Source organism: Anarrhichthys ocellatus, unplaced genomic scaffold (genome assembly GCF_004355925.1).
Source record: "Anarrhichthys ocellatus isolate YVR2014 unplaced genomic scaffold, GSC_Weel_1.0 scaffold32, whole genome shotgun sequence".
Taxonomy (NCBI): domain Eukaryota; kingdom Metazoa; phylum Chordata; class Actinopteri; order Perciformes; family Anarhichadidae; genus Anarrhichthys; species Anarrhichthys ocellatus.
The window spans coordinates 4,965,591-4,988,055 of NW_022280062.1; the positions used below are offsets into that span (position 1 = coordinate 4,965,591).

Consider the following 22,465-nt stretch of genomic DNA (forward strand, 5'->3'; position numbering starts at 1 on the left):
TAAGAGGACACTATGATTAAAAGGATGAAGCGCTGGTTGTTTGTTTTTTTGATGTAGAAACCTCCAGGTAACATCAAGAAGATGTGAAAACTGATTTATTTATATTCCTTCCCTTTTATGCTGCCAACACGTGACCTTTAGTGGCGACTTCTAACGCTCCCCGACACATCGAGTGCTGCCGTTAAAGGTCATTTAAGCTGATGTTGGATTCAGGTATTTTATCGGCTTGAAGGTGGAAGAACAAAGAAAATGTTCCTGTGCATTTTAAACAGGATGTCAAAAATGACCGTTCATATCATTTCAGCACCTTTTTGTTGTGAACTTCTCACCAGCAGATGGTGCTCTCAGATCAGCTGTGACTTCCCCGTCCTCACACGAACACAAAACACCAAAGTACACACTCAGAAATCCTCCATTTAGCAAATGCACTGGCTTTATTGAATGTTAACAATCAGACAAGCACCTGCACGATGAGCTTGGAGACATACAAATGCAATAATCTTTAATACCCTTTAATTCTTTCCGGCTTTTTATTTTAACGCACAAAAAGCAGTTAAGCTTGATTGTAATTCTTGCATGCTTGTTACAATATAAAGCATGTTGCTGTGCATGAGAGCATGAGCACACTGACGATTCCACTTTGTAGCGCGTGCGCGGGGGGGCAGAGAGAGCTCACATTTAACTAGAAACATGCTCTCAGTCACAGCAGGGAATGCTGTTTTCTCAGTACAGTTAGATGCCTCGGTCCGGCAGTTGGCAGCATATATTGAGGTCAATGTGAGACAGAGAGACGATGCGAGTGGGTGAAGCACAATGTGACAACCAGGCTCTTCGTCAGACTCAAAAGCAGAAAGAGGTTTCACTGATTGCCGGGAGTGTTTGGGGGACATGCGTATCACAGTTCAACGAGCTTATGTCTGGTGCAGGTGTGAAGTTATGTGGGTGAGAATCCAGAGAGGGAGGGAGGGAGAGAAGGTCTTCACAGGTGGACCTGCTGGACTGCAGAGTTTGGGGTTTTTTGGGGGAGGGGGTGATGTTGAGGGAATTGTAGAAATCAGAAGGTCTCCATCGCCTGGCAGATCTGGGCGAACACTTCGTCCGGCGACCTCTCGGCGTCAACCTGCGGACGGAGACACACTGGCTGAGACGAGGCCTTTCAAAAACCATCAGTGTCTTCAATGTGCAGTGGAGGACAGCAGTCTGCTGCAGTGCAAGCTCTGCAAGCTCACAGCAGACTGCTGACATTGGCTGTGGCATTTAAGCACGCGTGCACACACACACACACACAAAACACCGTCTGTGGCATTTAAATGTTCCCCCGGCTCATTTTAAAAGGGACAGTTCAACCATGAACAGAAATTCTGTGATTATTGTGTCAGCAGAGACTCCAGTGACTCCCTGTGCTTACACCTGAGCCTTCAGCTCAAAAAATATTCCAAAATAATCGTCTCCATTGTAGAGAGGATTGACAATTTTATCTTGAATGTTTTTAGGTTCATTTAATTTTAAATATAAAGCTTGGAAAAGAAGAGAAATTGGCTTTTTACATGGTCTTTATGTTGATATGTTTTCATGGTAACACATCAAAGGAAAAACACTTCACAGATTAATGGGTCAAAAAAATGCAGATGTAGATGTGTGTAAATGATATGAATCAATACGTAAAGGGCCATGGCATGTCATTAAAAACGTAATCTTCATCATATTTCCCCAAACAGCTAATGAAACATGATTTACCTGCTTTGTAGACAAACATTTGCAATGTGTGCCCTTTAAAGTCCATCACCATGTCCTATATTTTACATAATATTCTGATCATGCACACACACTAAAGTAGAAAAGTTCTGCCAATATGTTTAACATAAAAATTTGGGAGATCACGAGGTACATATTGAGGCCTCTTGTACCCGGGGTGCAAGTGTTTGGCTACAAAAACACTTGAACTTAAAATGTTACTTTAAAAAAAGCCTGGAATATGTGTTTGAGGGGCATTTACATCTGGATGAGTTTCAGCTGAGATAAGGTGGATATAAGTAAGCTAATTCTCATTAGATGGGTGAGCTTTAACCCGGAGTGGGAATTGAACCTCTAACCTTGGCAGCGTTAGCCGCATTCTGCCACGACGGATAAAAGCAACGTTACCGTGTGCAGAAGCTTCCTGCGTTCATAATGAGCTGCCACCGCCTGGCTGTCGCTGCGGAAGCTCTCGGCCCTCCTGTGCAGGACGCCGTCTCTGTCGGAGGCCGGGTGGAGGCCGGAGGTGGATCTGACGCGACACTGCAAGCGACTGGACATGGTGTCAGCGGAGCAGCTCAGCAGGAGCACTGCACTGGGCTCCCCCATCTGACACACAAGGCACAGGAGGAGGGAAGTCAGCAGCAAGTCCAGGTGAAGACCTCAGGCTACATCTTCTACTCTTTTACTTTACACTGAACTGTACGTCACTGCACTGTTGTTCCAGTTGTGTTGTTGTTGTTGTACTACCAGTCTGCATCAGTAAAAAAGCGGACATTTTTCTTCCATTTGTTGCTCTTATTAAAAGCAGAATTCATTGTCATGCCTCCCCATTTTGTTTACCATTATCTATGAGTCATATTTAATCAACATTTTTCACTGTGATGTGATGTCAGTGCTGAAAGTCCAACACGTTTCAAAATCAGAGCGTCTTTCTGCTTTCTTTCCTCCCTTTTACATTTTCTTTTTGTGGAGACATGATTGTAACTTTTCCCTCTTTTATCCCATGTCCCTGACCACATGTGGTCTGTCAGTCTGTCTGTCCGGCGCTCTGACCTTGGCCTCGTACTCCTCCACCCGTCTCAGGTCTCTGAGGAACCCGCTGACCACGAGACCTTTCCCCTGCCGTACTGCCGCCGCCACCGTGTCACACAGCAACTCCAGCAGTGTGTCCTGGACATCACAGACACACAAACAGCACAAGCATTAATTACCATGTAAACACCAAAACATGCTTCATATGTGAATACACTCAGAGAACAAAAAGCTGGGCTATGCATGCATTTATACATTTTTAGAAGCACAACAGGTTGGATTACCAACTGAAACAAGCTCTTCCAGGTCACTGTGTATCAATTATCAATTAATATATGTGGTTGCAGGTATATATGCATTTATGTTCTGTATAGGTATTGTGACTGCAAGGCTGCTAGTTCTAAAGAAGGCCTGAATACAAAAACGTTGGTGAGTAATATCATGAAAAGAAATGCACAATTAATTGCAAACGGCTCCAATAGCAGCTGCTAATTGGCCACCAGCACCGAGGTTGTACTGGACAGGTAACACAATGACAGATATACCTTAGAATGTAATGAACTCTAACAACTCCACAGACTACAGCTGCAACCATTTGTCTGGGAGAGTGTCAGCAAATATTAAAGTAGGATTTATCGAAAGGCTTTTGTTCTGGATTTCAATACGCTGAGTGAATTATATCAACACAACCCAGGATGTTTTTTAAGAGGAGCGAGCATGCTAAGGCACTTTCCCTGGATAAGTGATAAATAACGGTCAACAAAAACCCCAAACATACAAAACAGAGCCTATACAATGGCCAATGAGACTTAAAAACATATATACATAGCTTCTCAGAGAGAACCACACACTGTTAATTTCCAGTTTTTGATATTTGCCTTAGCCTGGAGGTCCAAATTAAAGATTAACAGTTGAAAAAAAAGGAGAAAAAAGGTATTTTTAAATTTGCGCTGTTACGCACCAGGTCAGTGTCATCCATTAAAACCATTGAAGATACAACTCGTTAGTATTATACCATGCAATCTGTACATTTCCTATTAGAAAATAACTGTATGCACATAGCTTACACTTTCAAAACACCACTGAATGTAAGAATAAAGTGTCTAACTGGAAATAAATGCATCTGTTCTCAGTTCAATTTACTTCAGACAACTTTCCACTTCTCATGTGACACACCACACACACTACAAATCAAGCGCACCCTCCGTAATGAGCCGGCCTACTTAAAGCTGTGAGTCTCCACCTGACTTTTTCCTGCTGCTAGTTTGCTAACCATCTTAAATATTGATTCATTGATGTTATTAAACATATAGTTTAAGAGAACACCAGCTTAGCCAGGGCAGTGAGTGCTTACATGAAAGGAGAAGTGGAATAACACAATGAAGCTCTAAAACACAGCTGTCAAACTCAAGGCCCGCGGGCCGAATCCGGCCCGCCACGTCATTTTATGTGGCCCGCGAATCCGCCAGCAAAAAAAAAAAAGTTACGAATTTTTTTTATTTTGGAAAAGAAATTTAAAGTTAGACTTGGAAATAAAAGTATCCCCATGGTCGAAATTATGAGATAGAAAGTTGAAATTCTGAGATAGCATGTTGTCTGTGTACCGACATTAAAACTATCACAACAGGTGGACAGGAGAGGGAACAGCCCGTAAAGAGGTTTTCCAACAAGTGATTGAGTTGAAAAAGATCGACAAATAATCCCAAAATGTCCACCAAGAGAAAAATTGATGCAGAGGGAAGAAAATGTAATTTAAGATGGGAAAGCGAATACATGTTTGTGCTTCAAGGAGAAAAATAGGTCTGTCTTCTGTGTTATGATGCGTGTCGGTGAAGAAGGAATACTATTCACGTCGGCATTTTGACACCAAACACGGAGCTAAATTTAGCCTCCAAGAAAAACATCAAATTTTCCAAGAATTAAAAGGCAGACTGCAATCACAGCAGAATATATTTACAAAAGCTACAGCCCAGTGCATGCTAAAGGTATGTGAGCAGGTGAGCTCCGACCAGATACAGACTTTTACAAATGTTAGTTTGTGAAGAAACACCATCGCAGACCGAGTTCAGGAACTAGCAGCAATCTAACAACACAGCTAGCCGAAGAGACGAGCAGGTACTCGTCTTCTTCATTAGCTGTTGATGAAGGCACAGACAACACGGACACAGAGCATCTATCCGTGTTTATAAGACCTGATCTCAGTGAGGAGCTCTTGGATGTAGCTGCCATGCGCGGGATGACGACGGGGACATTAGTGATGCAGAGAGGTGACAAAAATAGCTTTGAACAAAGTTAATGTAATAACTTGTGTTTGATGATATTTGTCTTTGTTATTTTCTTTAATAGTTTGATCTTTGATAGAGTAATGTGGGTTTCCGAACCCTAAATTAAAATGATTTATGTTATAATAACAGAAATGTGCTTAAATATCATTTTACATTTATATAACTGCATATACAGTATTTTTACACTTGAATAAACAATAATCAAATGCAGAGAGAGTTATTTAACAATATGTTAGGGAGTAGTTACAGTTATACAGTCTTACAGTTACAACCGGCCCTTTGAGGGAAACCGTGATGCTGATGAGTTTGACACCCCTGCTCTAAAAGGTCAGCGACCAACGCTGCTACAAACACTTCCTGTAATTTTTGATGTATTTTACAATCAAGCTAAACTGCTAATAGCTTCATCATTTCAGAGGACATTTGATTGTGTTGCACCTTGTTGCTGGAGAATCGTTTGTCATAAGAGACCACTTCAACCTGATCGGTAGGTTGGAGCTACAGCTACGCTTGCTTCACTTCAACAAGCTCTGGTAAGTGTTCACTGTGTCTTTCTGTGTGAGTCATTGCTCTCTAACGTGTGCTTGTGGTTGTCTCTCTGTCTGCTGGTGATGCTAACAAATCATCTTCTCTTCCTGGTTGTTTGTCGACTTTGATGCTTCCTGCTGCTGATTGCTTTGTGACTGATTATTGGTTGTTTCTTGGTGGTTTCCTATTCAATCAGACTCTCTAGTAGAGGGTTATGCTGTTTATTGGTTTTAGAGATGTTAAGATTAGTGTTTATATATATATATAATTATTTTCCTGAAATTCTGACTTTATGGGACTTGCAATGGTTTGGGACACACAGGATATATCGTGCACACATTTTATATTCAGCCAGACATTATAGAAATAGTTCTACTCACATCAATGGGTTTAATGTAAGCCCCTTTTTATAGCGTGCTACTCTTCATATCATGATTACCTGTAAACTGCTGAGCTCCTGTTATTGTTAATGCGGCTGCACTCAACTGATGGACGTTTATCTGCTGCTTATCAACGCTACACAACTTTAGGTGTCTTGAATTGTAATATGCTGACGTTAAGAATAACTATTAGTGGGATTTCTGGGTTTAGATTTGTCCTGATCAATTTACGAGGCAGACACACTCAGTTTCCAGTGTATTAGGTAGAACTAATACAGTCTAAAACAGCAGCCCTGCAATAAATCCGACCCTCATAAAGTTCATACGTTTGTAGTGATTTGCCCACCACATTAGACGCGTTATTAGAAACACTTCTCAGTCGAATGACAAACAAACTGCAGCCCCCAAAATGACCATTAAGTTGAATCAACACCTCTCGAAGACAGTTTAATCAAAAACCGAACATTATAACCTTCATGGAGGAGATCATTTTGAAACTGGTCGGCACTGCATCCAAGACATTTTGATTGTGCTTCAAACTCCATCAAAGTCCCAGAGCGCCACGATTAACATCGACGTCCATTGCAAAACAAAAATTCTGTGCAAAAGGTGAAGAATGACGGCACTCTTATTAAGTCCTTCACTGACTTTTTTTTAAAAAGTCGCTGCTGGTATGGAGATCTCAGCCTTCTAGAGAAAAAACTCACAGGAAGGAAGGAAGGAAAACAGAGGAATTTATGTTTTGCGATGACACGACCTTGTCAAAAGCCGGACGCGCTGTTAGCTGATTCATGACCAACTCTACATCCCCGGGCCGAGACCCTGAGCTGCCAGATGATGCATCGAATCATGTGCAGCCGCCACAGGAAATAAAAAAAGCACTACTTTCGGTCGTTCAACACGTTAAATATATGGAGTTTTGGCTTCAGCTCAAAATATGCAGCTGAAAGTCAATTTGTGCGTTTCCACTTTCCATCTCTGCACACATGGGGAACATAATCCCATATATTGGACTCTTAAGGCTGGTTTTACTGGCTGTACTCTTTACTGTATGTGCAGCCCTATAGAGAGCACACACGTGGAACCAGACAGGAAACTGGCGGTCTGCAAAAGGTTTATAGTTAATGGAGAACTTTAAATTGCACTTTCTGTGTTGCTAGGAAACAGTACCGTAACGTTGCACTTGTGTCGTGACAGTTTTTACAGCCAAAGATAACGTTTAATCTCACTTTCAGTTTAAACCATTAACTCTGATGTGTGATTTAGTGTTAAAGTAGTTTTTGTAATGTGTCTGCACTTTGCTAATCCCGTCTTTCCTTCAAATCAATATCTCCGTCTCTCTCTGTAACTCACTCACTCACACAACACAACATTAGTGTTTGGCGGTGGCAATGTTGGTGAACACCTGGGACATGACCTTAATGTGCTGTAAGAAGCTTAGACAGCTGAGCCTTGAACGCCTTAAGGTTTCTCCACTTAGATGACAGAAAGTTAAAGTTAATCTGTGTTTCGGTGTGTCTTTCAAAATCTGTTCAATGCCCCACTTTTTAAATCTTGAAATAATGGAAAGCCTGAAGAGTTCAATGTTTGTATTGTTTGTGTTCTTCCCAAACCCTTTTGTCCAACATGTGAATTTATATCTTGTTTTTAAAGAGTCGGAGAGAGACTTTTGAAGAAAAGACATCAGTAGTAATGTTGACGAGTGTTTTTTAAACACTAAATCTGTAGTTAATTACGAACCAATGGTCAACACGCACATGACAAATGAGCATGTGTATATAGTTGATGCATCGGTTTGAAGTGTCGGAAATCGTGATTAGGAAATGCATAAAGGTGCCAGCTGTTGAAAGTTAAACCGTCTCCCATGTTTATTATTTTCTCAGTTTAAAAAAAAAAACCTAGATAAAGAATATCTTCAACCAAAAGAGGAACGTAAAAAAACAAATTGTATCTCAAAGCAAAAATATGCAATATGCAGACAATATCTGTTATAATCTGTAATGTGTGGGAAAAAAATATGAATGTGCATTTTTCTCTTTGCACTACAACCATTCTTCTCTTGAATTTCATATTAATGTTACATGCAGCTGCAAATCGTCTCCTTGTGGCAGATATCCTCAGTCCTTTTTAATATTTCTCCACTGCTTCACATTCAATTTTCCAGTTTAAGGGTTTCAACTCGTCTCGTCTGCTTCTTTTCTCTTGATTTACTGACAACAGTTCAACTGTCTGCAGCTTGTGTCTCGTTTAGTGCCGATCTGAATGTGGACAGAAATCTGCACATTGTGACATTTCACTATTTATTCATTTCCAATTCTTTTCTGATTTGTAACATGAATGGTCTTAGAAATGTCATGAAGTTGTGCAAAATGCCCATCGCAATTTTGTAAATCTCATGTGACATCTTGGATTTGTTTGTCTGCCAACCAACTAACAGAAAAGTGAATATCATAAGGTTTTGCACTATTGCATTGGACAAAAAGTAGCAAAACATCACATTTTTTTAAGCTGAACCCAGCAGAAATGTGGCATTTTAGCCTTGAATTTTTTTAAAATTGAAACGATAACAATTATACCTGAAAACGTATGAGAAATCATTCGGCGCTATCCTCTTGGGACCCTGAATGTCAGCAGAAAATGTCACGGAGATCCCTTCGTTAATTGACTGTTGAACACACAGACGTTGCCATGCCTTGCGAAAATGTCTGATAATTAATGCTGAACACAGCAGACTCACCTCCACTGTGTACAGCTGCTGCTAAATCCTACTGCATTGATATCATTTATTGGATTTCCGTCCTGTACATTTTTAAAGTCCTCCTTCACTGTGTGGAATGATGTAAGCGCAGAGTTTAGCTGTAGAAGCCTGTTTGGAGTCTTTGGAGTTGAAGATAATGTATCTGGTTTGCACACTCTCCGTGCCAGCTCTGTATACAGTATGCAGTCTCTGTGAAAGGCATGTTGAGCAGTCTCAGCAACATAATCCCTCTTCTATTTATTTCATTAGGCCTTTAGCAGGAATATACGAATACTTTATATAGTATACAACTTTAGAGCTGTGGTTTTACATTTTTCTTTTAGGTGACAGCATGGAGAGAATTGTTTTTGTTATGAAATAAAAGTCTGAAAGATCTTGTTTTCTTGAGGTATTATCTTGTTCACTCAACCCACTGCTCACTGCTCCCAGAGATCGGCTGTCAGGCAAACAGTGTAGGTGTCTCTGTGACATCTTTATTCTTTTCTTTATGTTCAGACATGCTGCCACTTTCTAATAACTGCTACTCCTTCATATCTTGATTTCAAAACAAACCACTTTTTCTGAGTCTGTTCTTTTCTAAACTCGTGCTTTGACGTATTGAAGACTGTAATTTTAGAGTGAAATCTATTTTCATAGTGCTGTCTGCCTGATTACAGCTTGATTGTTCCTCTTGCACTGCAAAACTACTTTGAGTCACAGGGCGTAAAAAATAAGACTGTAACGTACGTTTTTTATTTTTGTCTTGTTCTCAACCGCAACGATGGAGAAGTGTGAAATTGCTACCGCTCTGATTTGTGCCTCTAACTGGCTTTTTCTCCAGGCCACCATGGCTCATGGGTAGTGTAGTATTTACTTTACTTATTTAATTTAATAATGTAAACGCCCCACTCACCTCTGGCAGCTGCTCGCCTCTCTCCAGGACGTCCCGCAGGTGACGCCCTCTGTCGCCGTGAGACTGCAGCTCGTTACAAAGCAGGTCACCCAGGGCGACGTGACGCAGGCCGAACCTCTCCTCCATCCGCTCACACTGGAGAGATTTCCCTGAGCCTGGACCACCTGAGAAAACACACACACACACACACACACACACACACACACACACACACACAGGCATACAAAGATTCAAGCAGGGCTCAGTCCATCCTCATAGCCAAGTAGTCGCTGAGTAATGACGAGGAGGGAATTCAGAGGTGAAAGAAGAGGATGTGAGTATTTATATGTTAGCACCAATCTCAGATATCGGGCTGATACCGACTCAAATATCAGGATCTGATAATGGTGACTAGCGCAGATCTATTCAATTCAGTTCTCTGTTTATATGCTACATACATTATATACTGGAATTTAAATTCCTGTTCAAGATTTGACAAATTTGGTGAGGGTGCAGAGTTATAGAGACGGGATATAAAAAAGAAACGGATATCAGGTGGGTAGGCGAGTTGTGTGTGCATGTATGTGCATATTACAGGTCTGATTCATTGCTGAGAGTCAAGTTATTACAGATCATTATCTCCTCCACTGTAACTGAATTTACCTGCACCGCCGCCTTGGTTCAACAACACACACACACGCGTAACCTTAACCAGGGAAGTGGTACCTATAGGTACATATTTGAGGTACTTTACTTTTATATTGTTTCATGCCACTTTATACTTCTATATCACTCTTCACTTCACGCTTTCATTGGCCGGCTGTGCAGAGGTGAGAAAGGAGGCAGGGTTTAAACTTCTCTCGACACAATTGTTTCTGTCCCTTTTCATGTGAACGAGGGTTCAGTAGTGAAGTTGGGTTGTTATTTCTTGGTCTCAAGTCTACATTGAACCTTTTTTGCTGGGAAAAAAGCTGTGAGTAGATTGGTTGTTCTTAGTGATTATAAATCAAGTGTATTTGAGGAGCTCCAGGACAAGCATCTACGTACATCGCTCTGCTGCTTCAGGAGGAGAGACTAAAAATAACCTTCGTTCTCCCCTTATCTAAAGATGAAAGCATCTCCCGCCTCTCTGACACGTGACCTAAGCTTAACCTAAAGTCCAGCTAAAGTCACCAAGCAGGCCTTTAAAACAAAATTTCTGGTCCTCACAAAGATGGACGTACAAGAACACACACACACACACACACAGAGGCAGTACAAGAAGATAAACACACTGCTTTTCTAATCAGTCCCTATTTAGCAATTACATCTTAGCTGATTTCGTTTAGAATATTAAAAAATCTCAACTTTCTCAGCAGTCTGAGGTCTGTAGGTGTTTTTATAGCAGGTTAACTGTATTACATGGCCATGAAGCTGTGTTCAGTAGACAGTGGTGATTTATCATAACCAGCCTTTGGCACAGTAATAAAACTCAGGACGTGCTTCACATTCATCAGTATTCTCAGTGTTGCTGCTCTCCTCCAAAAACAAACATCTGCATCACTATTTCCTCCGAGAGCACGGACTGATGAGCGGGGCTCAGCTCACCTGACCGGGGAATAGAAGTCAGGAAATAGAAGTGGGTGAAATTATGGATTCATTCATTGTACATTCAGCACATGTTCCCTGACTGTATACATTTCACCAACACACCCCCGAGCCTACTCACTAGAAGTATTCCTCTGCTGCTTCATGCCTCTGTCAGGAAGTAAAATAATGACCCACCCGGGCTGAAGCTAAAACCCTGAGGAACTTGTTAGGGACTCTCTTGGATAGTCGGGTCAAACTCAAACCTGCTGCATTAACTGGTTCTGTGGGTAAAGATAGTTCCCTCTCCCTGAGACCATTTGGATTTTAGATTAACTGGCCTTGACGGACGTAAGCTTTAGATGAGATGAAGTGAATTAATAATGCCTCTGTGCTGTCTTATACCGTACGTAACTGCCGCTGCTTTTCATTTGAGTTAATGTTCTCCACTTAGATTAAATTATTTATATACTGTGTACACAGGATTATTTTTCATGCTCAGGAACAGTGGGATCTTTACAGCATCACTTGAACCCGAAATAACAGATTTGGTTTCAAAACCAAAGCTTTTTTTTTCAACCAAAGATTGTTTTGTTTTTAACGAAAGATTTTATTTTTTTAACCAAAGATTTTATTTTTTTAACCAAAAATTCTAGTTTCATAAGCAAAACTAACAAATAAATTATTCTCAGTTTATATATTTTCACTTACAAACTTGATTTTTGATTGCAGTGCGAGAAATTTGCTTTTAAAACATTTTTTTTTGTTTGCGTAATAAAGACACAAATATACCTTCATACCTCTCCCAACACACAGCAGTTTTGAGAACATAGATTTCCTAGTATTTGAAAATAAAAGAGAATATTTTTTATTAATTTTAATAAGGAATGTCATAATTTACACATCTTTTTAATTGAATCCTGATGTACTGTTGATCAGAACACCAACAGTCCGGCAATAGCAAACACCCAGAACCAGCTGTGCATGGAGAAAGAAGAGTAAAAGTAAAAAGTGGGTGATCTTGTTTCCCACGAGTCAATTAAAGCAACGCGCCCAACTGCGGCAGCAATCAGACTCTACTGTCAACAGCTGACAGCAAGAGATACTCATGCAGCAGCAACCAGAAAGTTAACAGCGTCTTCATTTCTTTTATAGATTTTCAGTGTTGGTGTAACATCTGTTCAACCAATTCTTTGTTTATTTTCCTTCAACTCCAATTTGAGTATTTGTCTGATTTACAGTCTGTGACCTGGCATCAGAACTCTTATACAATTTTGCTATTTTCTGTTTTCCCCAACATATTACAAAGACGGTCTGATGCTCTCTCTCGACAGCATTTCACAGGGCAGGTAGATGGGTGTGTAAAGTATCTCTGAGCACTTCGTCTTCACCAGAGAAAAAGAGTCCGTCAGATAAAGCCCCCGAAGCTGCAGCGTCAGCAGCAGTATAGAGCAGGTTTGGAAAAGAGCGAGAGCCAGAGACGAGGGGACATTAACTTTACATTTATAAGAGATGAGTCCTCATGAGTGAGTCCTCTTGGGACAGGGTTTTCAAAGTCAGCATCACGTGTGACCCGGCTGGAAAGACCACCTGTCCTATGAGGGGACAAAAAACTGATCCCCCCCCCCCCCAGGATTCAGTTTATGTAATGCACAAACTGCTTCACCACCAGATAATGAGTCATCATAGGTGAATAGCTGAGTCAGTTTTTAGTTGCACTACATAATTTAATTCTTGTTGTTGTTCCTTGTTGCGACACATTTGTAACTTGGCTTTTGCGAGTGCTCTTGAAAAATGTAAAATGCTATAAATAAAGCAGTATCAAAGGTTCATATGCTTGACTAAATATTCAGATAGGGAAGATGCATTTAGTGCAAACATCGCCGAAACGGACACCGTTTTATGATTTTCATACATTATTGTGTCCAGTTTTCCCCAAATAGTGGAGTGGCAGGGCTGGTTTAAAAATAATAGGCTCGCTTATTACTCTTTTAACGAGAGGAGAGGAGTGGTCCACTGGAAATAAAATAAATGGGCTCTTTATGATTATTTGACCCTTGATTTGAATTTGGGCAAAAAGGTATTCCCTCGCTTGAAGGAATGAAATATGATATACATCAGGCGATGAAAGATAGATGAACATACCCCTCAGCAAAAACCTTCAGAATATAGATGGGAATGAAACTGGAAAGTTTGGTGTATCGAAGTGCTACTGAAGTGGAGATTTGTGGCTCAGGTTATGAGGGAAAACCCATAAAATTCCGTACATTTTGAAAACACAACGGGTGAATAGGGTCAAAACTAATCATGTTTTCTTTCCACTAGTCTGACAGAAGACATTTTATAGAAACTAAATAGCCCAAAATCTCAAAAATGACCCACTGCCAGAAAACATTATGGTTGGCCATATTGCGATACAATTTCCATTAATTGCTCAGCATTAATGTTCATTCACGGAGATAACGGCACAGTGCCACAACAGCAGTCAAACGTTACAGCAGGAGAAACTGATGCTGTGATGAGAGCTGGAGACCGTTTCCTTCTTTCTTTCTGGTGAGTCTCTCTTTCTGTTTAAACACACTGAAGGTGTAAAACAATTTGCTGCAAGCGGAATAAAAAATGTATATGTTAGCCAACGTGGCCAACCTTTCATTATATGGTATAAAATCTGCTCAGGGGACGCATGCAAGTGAAGGTGACGATTGTTATATATGCAGTTGGCATTTTCCTCCAATTATCTGCTCCTGCTGAGGGAACGCTCTGGCTCTAACTTAACCTCTGTTCCTCAAACATGTAGACGAACTGGTGTTAGCACAGATCACTGGGGATTTGTCATGTTGGTTCTCATGGAGAGGGGCTTAAACACAAATACACATAGCCGTGTGGAAGAGAGAACCGATGACATTTTAATGACAGTATTTTTAGTATATTCCTGTGGTAGCAAAGTGATCGTTGGGTAATGGAGACTGTGTGTCCCAGATGTCTTATTAACCTTTACCTCGAGTCCTGTCTTCGATTAGCAGATTGAGCCAAACGGCTTCAATGGTGCGGAATAATAATTGATCACAAAAAACACCCACTCTGCCTCCAGAGGGTGGAAATAAATAAGTATATTTTCCCATCTGCTGCACCGGAACAGAACTTTGAAGCTGTTGTGTTTGTGTATTTACATTTCGTAACGCTGAAGATTATAATGTTTTTTTGTCTTCAATAAGCAGAGTAAGCCACACTGTTTCAATGCCATAATAATTGATCACAAAAAACACCACTCTAAAACGAAATGACTTGTCTAATTGTTTCGGTGTGTGTATGTATGTGTATGTGTATCATCTTTAAAATAACAGATGAATAAGTCCATAATAAATATACCCATTAGTAAAACTGTAAATCTACAAAACATATACGCTGACAACTATAAATACTCTTTTCAACACTTATTTTAATGTCTTTTGTGAGTGAAGTTCTTAATGAGTAGTTGTAGTGGCGTATTTAACATTTTCCACCTTCTATTCTCTTCATGTAATAATCAGTGTCTTGTTTTCTACTGATGAGCAGTGTTGAAACGAGCCGTGAAATTCCACAGGAGAATACTTTATACGCTGAAACTTCTTAAATTACTTAATTAACTTTTCCTTCAGTCGTCTGAAACGAACAGAACATCTGTCGTTTCCCCTGAACGCAGCTTTTCATCAGAGCTACAACAGTCAGTTTAGTTCACTTGAAAGATGCAGGAAAATGTCAGAGCAGCTGATGGGTATTATTTTGTGAGTGAGTGAGTAAGTGTGAGAGAGAGAGAGGTGTGTCTACATGTACGTACCCATCATGAAGATGACCTTTGGTTTCTTCTGTCCTGTACAATAACCTGTCAGAAGAAAGAAAATCTGAGTTTAACATGCGGTGCAGCATACCATACACACACACACACACACACACACACACACACAGAAATAATTTATACAACATTATTTTTTTTTTACTTCTCTGCTGGCCGAGACAAAGCAGCCAGGAGGACAGAAGGTTGAATGACTGATACTGACGGATGTCTGTGTTCTTCATTTTTTCATAAACTTCATACAGAAATGTTTTGTTGATGTTCCTTTTATTAACATTTTACATTTGTTTCCAGTGAGATATTAATGACTTTATGTAGTGACTTTGTCATTGTAAACATAACTGTTGCTGCTCTATCTAGTCATGTAGAAGAGCAGAGTATTGATAAGAGTGGCTTCTTGTTGTATTCTAAATATACCTATCCCTCCCTGAAAAGGAGGGGTGAGCAGAGGGGCATTTAGTTGTTTGCAATCTGCAACTCACCACTAGATGCCACGAAGTCTTACACAGTGTTCCTTTAAATTGCAGTCTGTTTTTCAGGTTCTGTTCATCTTTGAAAGTGATGAGCAGCAGTAGTTTGTTTAGAAGAAACCGAAGTTGTGTCTTGATTCCATATACAAACACATGTACGTGTACAAAATAAACACAGTATGCACTGTGTCCTGAATACCAGGGACGTGATCGGACGCTTTGAATGCAAAGGTGCATTCCCTCTGAATAACTTCGCTGTTGTTACAGTTCTTACACTGTATAATTTAGCAATTGCATTTGTCTTTAGTAACAAAAAGTAATGTTATGCAAGATGTGGATTGGAAGGTGTCGTTAAAGATCACCAGTGACCAACATCAGAGCTTCATTTGGAGACAAGTGTGTAGGAGAGCGAAGAATGTGTCGCTGTATAATAAACATGTATTTCACAGTTATGGAAAACAGATTTGTACGTTGTATTTGTAAAGTAATGGTTTTCCAATGAAATATATATAGAATATTGAATGTATTTCATGTTATAAACACTGCTCTTGCAAATATCCTCCTCCTCTCTGTCCTCTGCCTGCTGCAGGGGGATGTTAGCGTAGCGACAGTTAGCTGACGAGATAAACACCAGGTCCAACAGGCAACAGAATCAACAGACAAGCCCTCCTCCCCCTCCATTATACAATCAATACTGTTGATGCAGAGCAACGCTGATAAAAACACAGACAGGCTGCAGGGAGGAGAAGTTAATTCAGGCTTCTGGTGCATAACAGTTACATGACATGCTTAGCATTTACTGAGATGAAACTGTGTGTTTATGTGTGTGTGTGTGTGTGTGTGTTAAAATGCTGAATGGAGTCTGCTTCTGGTTAATTAAAGAAGGCAGAGGAGGACAAATATGTAGCTGCTGATTAAAGCTTTGGTGATAAGTTGCGATGTCACCTGCAGGTCACAGAGGAAAGACAATAGTTTGAATCATTTCATCAACTCACTGTCTGTGGTTCCTTCAGCATACCCGATATCTTCCTCCTCTTCGACCTGTGAAGGTGGAGACAACATTTGTATTATAATCTATATTATACCTTTCAAATGCATCTTTATATCTTCTTCTTCAATATGTTGTGTCATCAATGTGCTTTTGCCGACCATTCAATGCGAAACTTGAGATAAAAGAAGAGACAAAAGTTTGTGGACCTGCTACATTTATTTCCATCAGATAGCTTTCGCCCCTAAAAACTCTTTTCCATCTCTTTACTGCAAAACATTACTAACAAACAACAATTTCTGAGCCATGTTTTCCTCTTTTTGGTCGCCAATTGGTGCCACTGATCAGCAGATGTCACTACCAAGGAAACATGGCTCTTAGTTTGCCTTTTAGGGTTTAAAATAATCTGTCTAACTTGCATGAGAATAATCTAAGAATAAAACTAAGACTAGGTCAACACCACAGACCAGTCTAAAATACTATCCCTTGGCTTGGTGCACTGAAACTGTTGTTGCAGCATCAAGACCAACACTGGGTGTCCACATACTTGTGGCCATATAACGTTGTTGAAAAGAGACAAGAGTCAATGGATCAAAAGACAAGGGAACTGTTTAAAAAAATATACACTAAAAAAACACAGGAAAGAGAGAAAAGATGAGCATTTGAGGGAGTAAGTGCCGAGTAAACCTTCAGTCTCCCCGGAGCCAACACGAGGTCGGAGCCCGGAGGAGGACAGAAACCGTCAGCAGCCTCATTCACTGCATCACGATCACAAACACTTAACCGAGTCAAAGCGGGGCAGAGATAATTGGCTGAAAGATATTTTTCCACTTTCTGTTTCGAGAGAATTAAATGATTCATTCGATTCAAGCGCACATCAACTGATTCAGATGTTTGAGACCTTTATCAAAAATAAATCTCTCCCTGAAGCCTCATTGCTGCAGGTTTCCATGGTTATCCTTTCTCAGCTTTCGGCCGTCTGCTTCTTTCGGGCTCGAATGACCAGCGAATAACTCAAGTGCATCATTAAGACAACGCCACAGTCTGGTGACACCAGAAAAAGACAAGCATACAAACAGCCTGCAGAGGTGATATTAATAATGCTGATAATGAATGATTACACTGCTGATCTTTGTGAAGGACAGAGGAGGAGAACATCCACAGCCGTGACGGAGATAAAGCAGGAATCATTTTAATAAAGGGAGGAAAATCATGCCCTGAATTAAGTTATTAAGTAATCTGATCCCTCTCATAATTCAAATCGCTATAATATAAATATTCATAACTGTGTTTTAATCAGTATATAATCACCTTAAATACTTAAATAAATAAATATTATTTATATTAACAGTGGATCAAATGATTATGGGAGAAGTGAAAGGAGTCACTCGTAGGGAGAATTTTCACCGGGATCTCTGAATCAATGATTGTTGCTTTAAACAAAGCTGCATTTAGAACACATCTTTGACATATTATCACCACGTAATGTTGATATGGTGAATGTGTTAGCACACAGTTGCTTATTTACTCTTTACTGCAGCAGATATGGAGAAACGTAAGCATTCATTTGGAGTCGTGTTTGTGTCCACGGTCCTAGACCATATCAAATGGGGGGGGGCCCAGGCTGGAGCCACTTGCAATTTCAGGGGCACCAAATAGATTCGGCACCGCTGATACATTCACACCCCGATAGGTTTGTAAACGCTCCACTATGTTGACCAGCTGCTAACTTTGTCACAGGTGGTGTGTAGCCTACAGACCATTTATGAGAGATTGTTCACACAGTAAAGCGGCGAGCTGTAAAACCAAAACAAAGAGCTGAAAGACGTCTGCAGAGTTGGCAGATAACTCTCTGTTGGTTCACTGCGACCAAATTCTTTCACATTTCACATTTGACCGCTTGCAGCTTTAAACTTATTCCCCAGAATTAATCATTTGTTCCCTTGTGTTGTCGTTAATTGACCTTGAAGGCAGCTTTTGAACGTTCGCAGTAACAACAGAAAGATATTATGACAATGCAATCTGTTATCTCCATATATGTTAATGTTTATGGGATGTGAACCACGACATGATGTTTAACAGACATCTCACAAAATGCAGTGTATCCAAGCATTTATAAAAAAAATAATAAATAATACATCTGCATTAAATTCAACAGAGCCATGGTGAGAGTGTCAGGGAGACAAAGCAATACATTAACACTATTCATTTGAATGTATTAAGCAATTTGACACAAATGACTGAATAAAGTGAACAAAATAATTGTATTGAATGCATGACTTAATGATATGAATGAATGATTTGTAATTTAAATTGGGACAATTTGAGGGAACAATTTATCAAATATTTCCCTAATGGACTCTGTAGTTAAGTGCTGTCTCATTTCTATTCAAATTTAGCAGAAAGGCTTGTAAATTGAAATGTTAATGGGTCTTTTAAAAGGCAAATGGATGTCTGAACGGATCAGTCATGCAAGCACCAAGTTGTGGCAGTACGGAGGGAATGTAAAAAGACTCAGATGTCGTCATTGTGTTTTAATTTAGAAAAAAACTGGAACAAACCTGCATTATCCAACACAAACTTACATTCTCATGATGTTTGTTGGCAGTAGAAAACTATTCAAATTGTGCAACACATTTACAAAAGTCTCGTTACAAACATAAAATGAGCATCTGTTGTGTCTACTAGGTGGGTCTCTCAGGCATGCAGCTATTAAAGTGTCTGAACGAGACATTTGAGTGAAAAACATCTGATGTGCACTATAAATATAGAGTGAGATTAGCGTCTGCCGGAGATAAACATGTAGCTGTTAACCATGACGACTGAGCTCCCCTAACCTTAACGAAGTAGTCGGTGTAACCCAAATCATGATGTTTCCAAAACACAAACCAAGTTGTTTTTGTGCCTAAATCAAAAAAAATCCTGTTGACCCATCATAAAACTGATCAATCGTTCAACAGTGATGTGTAATAATTTAGAGGCACAGACAAAATACATTCAGTAAACACATCTACGTGTCGTTCTACAGGGCGACATGACAAATAAATATGAATTCAACCTTTTCATTTGGAGGACTATGTGTGTAGTAAAATATTTGAAGAACAAGAAGGAAGATTCTCTAAATGTAGCATTAGAATGAATCTTACTTATGCTGCGTTACATGAGCAGCTCTCGACCACCGATTGTTCTTCTACTGACTTCTAATGTTTGGGATTTAGACACGTGGCTGTTTGCAGAGGGCTCAGTGTAAAGTGGAACTACAGTTACGTGCAGTAGAGGATAACAGCAGAGACACAGAATGAAGTGAAGCAGAGCTCCGAGAGTGTTGAATAAATGGCGTCAGTGTGGGGGAGTGCTGGGTGCCAACGACGAGCCAGCTTGGCATGTGGGTACACCAACTGGTCTGATGACTCAGAGAGAGAGAGAGAAACACATGCACAGCACGCCTTGCCAATACGTAATGGAGACAAAATATGTATGTAAATACACACACGCACAAACACACACATAAACCCTCTGTAAAAGAAGATTGTTCTTCTCAATTCCTGTGAAACTGATGCTGTATGTTGATAATGAGCGATGGACACGTGTACGGCCATAAACACAAGCTCCTATACCAACATCCAAAAACCTTAAGTCTCTAAATGTTAGCCGTTCTGTGATGCTGTAGTGCTCCTTACAAACCATGAAAAAAACCTGTTGAACAGATGCTGGCAAGACATCATTTTTATCTGTTGAGATATTTCAGCCTGGACCAAAATTTTGGACCGACCAACATTTTCATCCCTAAAAGATTTGATGAACTGTAGATTAAATTACCAGAAGTTTTCGACTAAACCAGCAAACTAAAATACCTGGAAAAATAAATGTACTTGATGCAACAATCCAGTAATCCACAAAGCGTGTGTACACGTGAAAATAATGGCCTAAATGTGTTGCTAGTGTGATGGTCAGGGGTTTAATGGTTCCTCCACAGGGGACCATGAATTTTCTCAGCAAATATCATGACTGCCCTTTTTTGGAATTTTAGGTAAAATGTGTAAAACGTTGATAGTTTTCCCTGAGGTTGCCATTAGGGGTGAATAATCAATAGTATGTACATTTAGGGATCAATTAAGATCAGATGGTGACCATAATAGTCATGATTAATTTTCTGTTTGACATAAACATCAAACTGGATTTTACAGTTGGTGGAGAATATATTTGAAGTACATAAAATACTCTGTTACACGTAAAAGTCCTGTGTTGAAAATGTTTTTTAAGGTAAAAGTAGAAGTATGGGTATAATCAGGAAAATGCACTTAAAGTATTAAAAGTAGAAGGATGTCCCCTGTGACTGAAATACTATTATATATTAAATTAGATTATTATCACTCATGCATTACTGCAAAAGCAGAATTTTACTGTTGTAGAAGCTCATTTTAAACTATTAACTAATGATTATTTTCATGATGGATTATGCTCCATTATTCTCCGTTAATCGATTGATTGTGTGGTTTGAAAATATTCAGAAAATAGTAAGAAATGCTGTTGCAAAGCTCATCCTATGTTTTGTAAGTAAACCTCCTAATTTGTAAAGCAACTAAAGATGTCAAAGATTAGTGTAGATTAAGTAGAAATTACAATAATTCCTTTTTAAATGTAGTGGAGTAAAAGCATAAAATGCCCAAAAAATAAAAAGACTCAAGTTTGTACCTCAAATTTGTACTTAAATACAGTACTTAAGGAAAGGAATTAATGGATCCTCTGATCTATGAATGTCTGTAGGTTACAAAGAAAACCATCCGACATGTTGTTGAGACTGACATGATCACGACTAGAGCGCCGTTCTCTTGTGTAGCTAAAAAGCCCACTGACGTCTAATGGAGCACGACGATGACGATGCTGTCAGCAGCACAAGTTGCCTCTCGATCTTCACGTCTGCTCATAATCCCTTCGCGTCAGACTCTCCTGGTGAGTCACCTGTCTGAGCTGATCAAATAAGCTGCGGCTGTCAGCCTCAACTGATTACGTTCAAACCTCAGGACCACAACATCAAACTGTCACATCCGTCAAACGGCATTCGGAGACGCTCTGGTGGGCTGAAGAGTGCTCGTCATCCTCATCATCATCATGATCTTCATCATCTTTATACAGAAAGCAGCTGCATGACGCGCTGCACATTTCTGATGTGATGATGGAAGTTAGTTTGAAATGATCATCTTCGTGGCCTTAAATAGAGTTTCACTGGTAGAATGTAAATAAGTACATATTGTGTACAATTTTGACATACTTGTACTTTACTTGATTATTTCCATTTTATGCTACTTAATACCTCTACTCTACTACAATTCAAATGGGAATATTGTACTACATTTATTTGACACTTATAGGTACTGTTACACTATATATATATATATATATATATATATATATATATGATGCAGTACTATACTAATCTACCCAATAGTACTGTATACAACGTATCTAAAATTGGCTCCACATTAACTACATTAATTTTAAAAACTAATTATCATATAATAATATAACACTGTGAAATGACCCATTCTGTATACTCAAGTGAAGTACGTCAAAATTGTACTTACTTACAATACTCGAGAAAATGTACTTAGTTACATTCCACCACTGAATTGCACTTTGAAATGGACTCAGACACACAACACACATCCACACTAGATGTTCTCTTATCAGGAATACATTGTAGGTGGAGAAAAACAAGAAATAATTGGAGGAAAATATCCACGAGATTTTACTCCAGAGACTCAGAATAGCCGCTCTGCCTTTTCTGTGCATCGCCACGGTAGCAAATTCATCTCTGTTTCACATCCGAGGCCACAAATATGGGATGACAAGGCTGCATGGCGTCTTCGTTCCACTTCACAGAAAGGAGTGTGGCCACAGGAAGTGCTGCACAGGGCCAGGAACTGCCTGTTTTTCCTCTCCTTGTCCTCTACAAGGTTTAAAGTATGGATGGATCAGGCGTTACGCTGGCACTGAATGTGTCTGATAATTATTGAC

At 39.8% G+C, this 22,465-nt stretch overlaps 1 protein-coding gene across 1 annotated transcript in view; it reads right to left on the minus strand.

The window, feature by feature from the left end:
* Positions 1 to 413: 413 nt before the first annotated feature.
* The window catches only part of ak5 (adenylate kinase 5), a 53,874-nt gene continuing 31,822 nt past the window's right edge, over positions 414 to 22,465 (minus strand). Inside the window, exons 9-14 of the mRNA XM_031865387.1 lie at positions 16,455 to 16,500; positions 14,975 to 15,019; positions 9,613 to 9,776; positions 2,791 to 2,907; positions 2,143 to 2,343; positions 414 to 1,120 (exon numbers count right to left, since the gene is read on the minus strand). Of these exons, the coding sequence (XP_031721247.1) occupies positions 1,055 to 1,120; positions 2,143 to 2,343; positions 2,791 to 2,907; positions 9,613 to 9,776; positions 14,975 to 15,019; positions 16,455 to 16,500 (639 nt within the window). The 3' untranslated portion in view covers positions 414 to 1,054. The remainder of the gene's footprint in view (positions 1,121 to 2,142; positions 2,344 to 2,790; positions 2,908 to 9,612; positions 9,777 to 14,974; positions 15,020 to 16,454; positions 16,501 to 22,465) is intronic.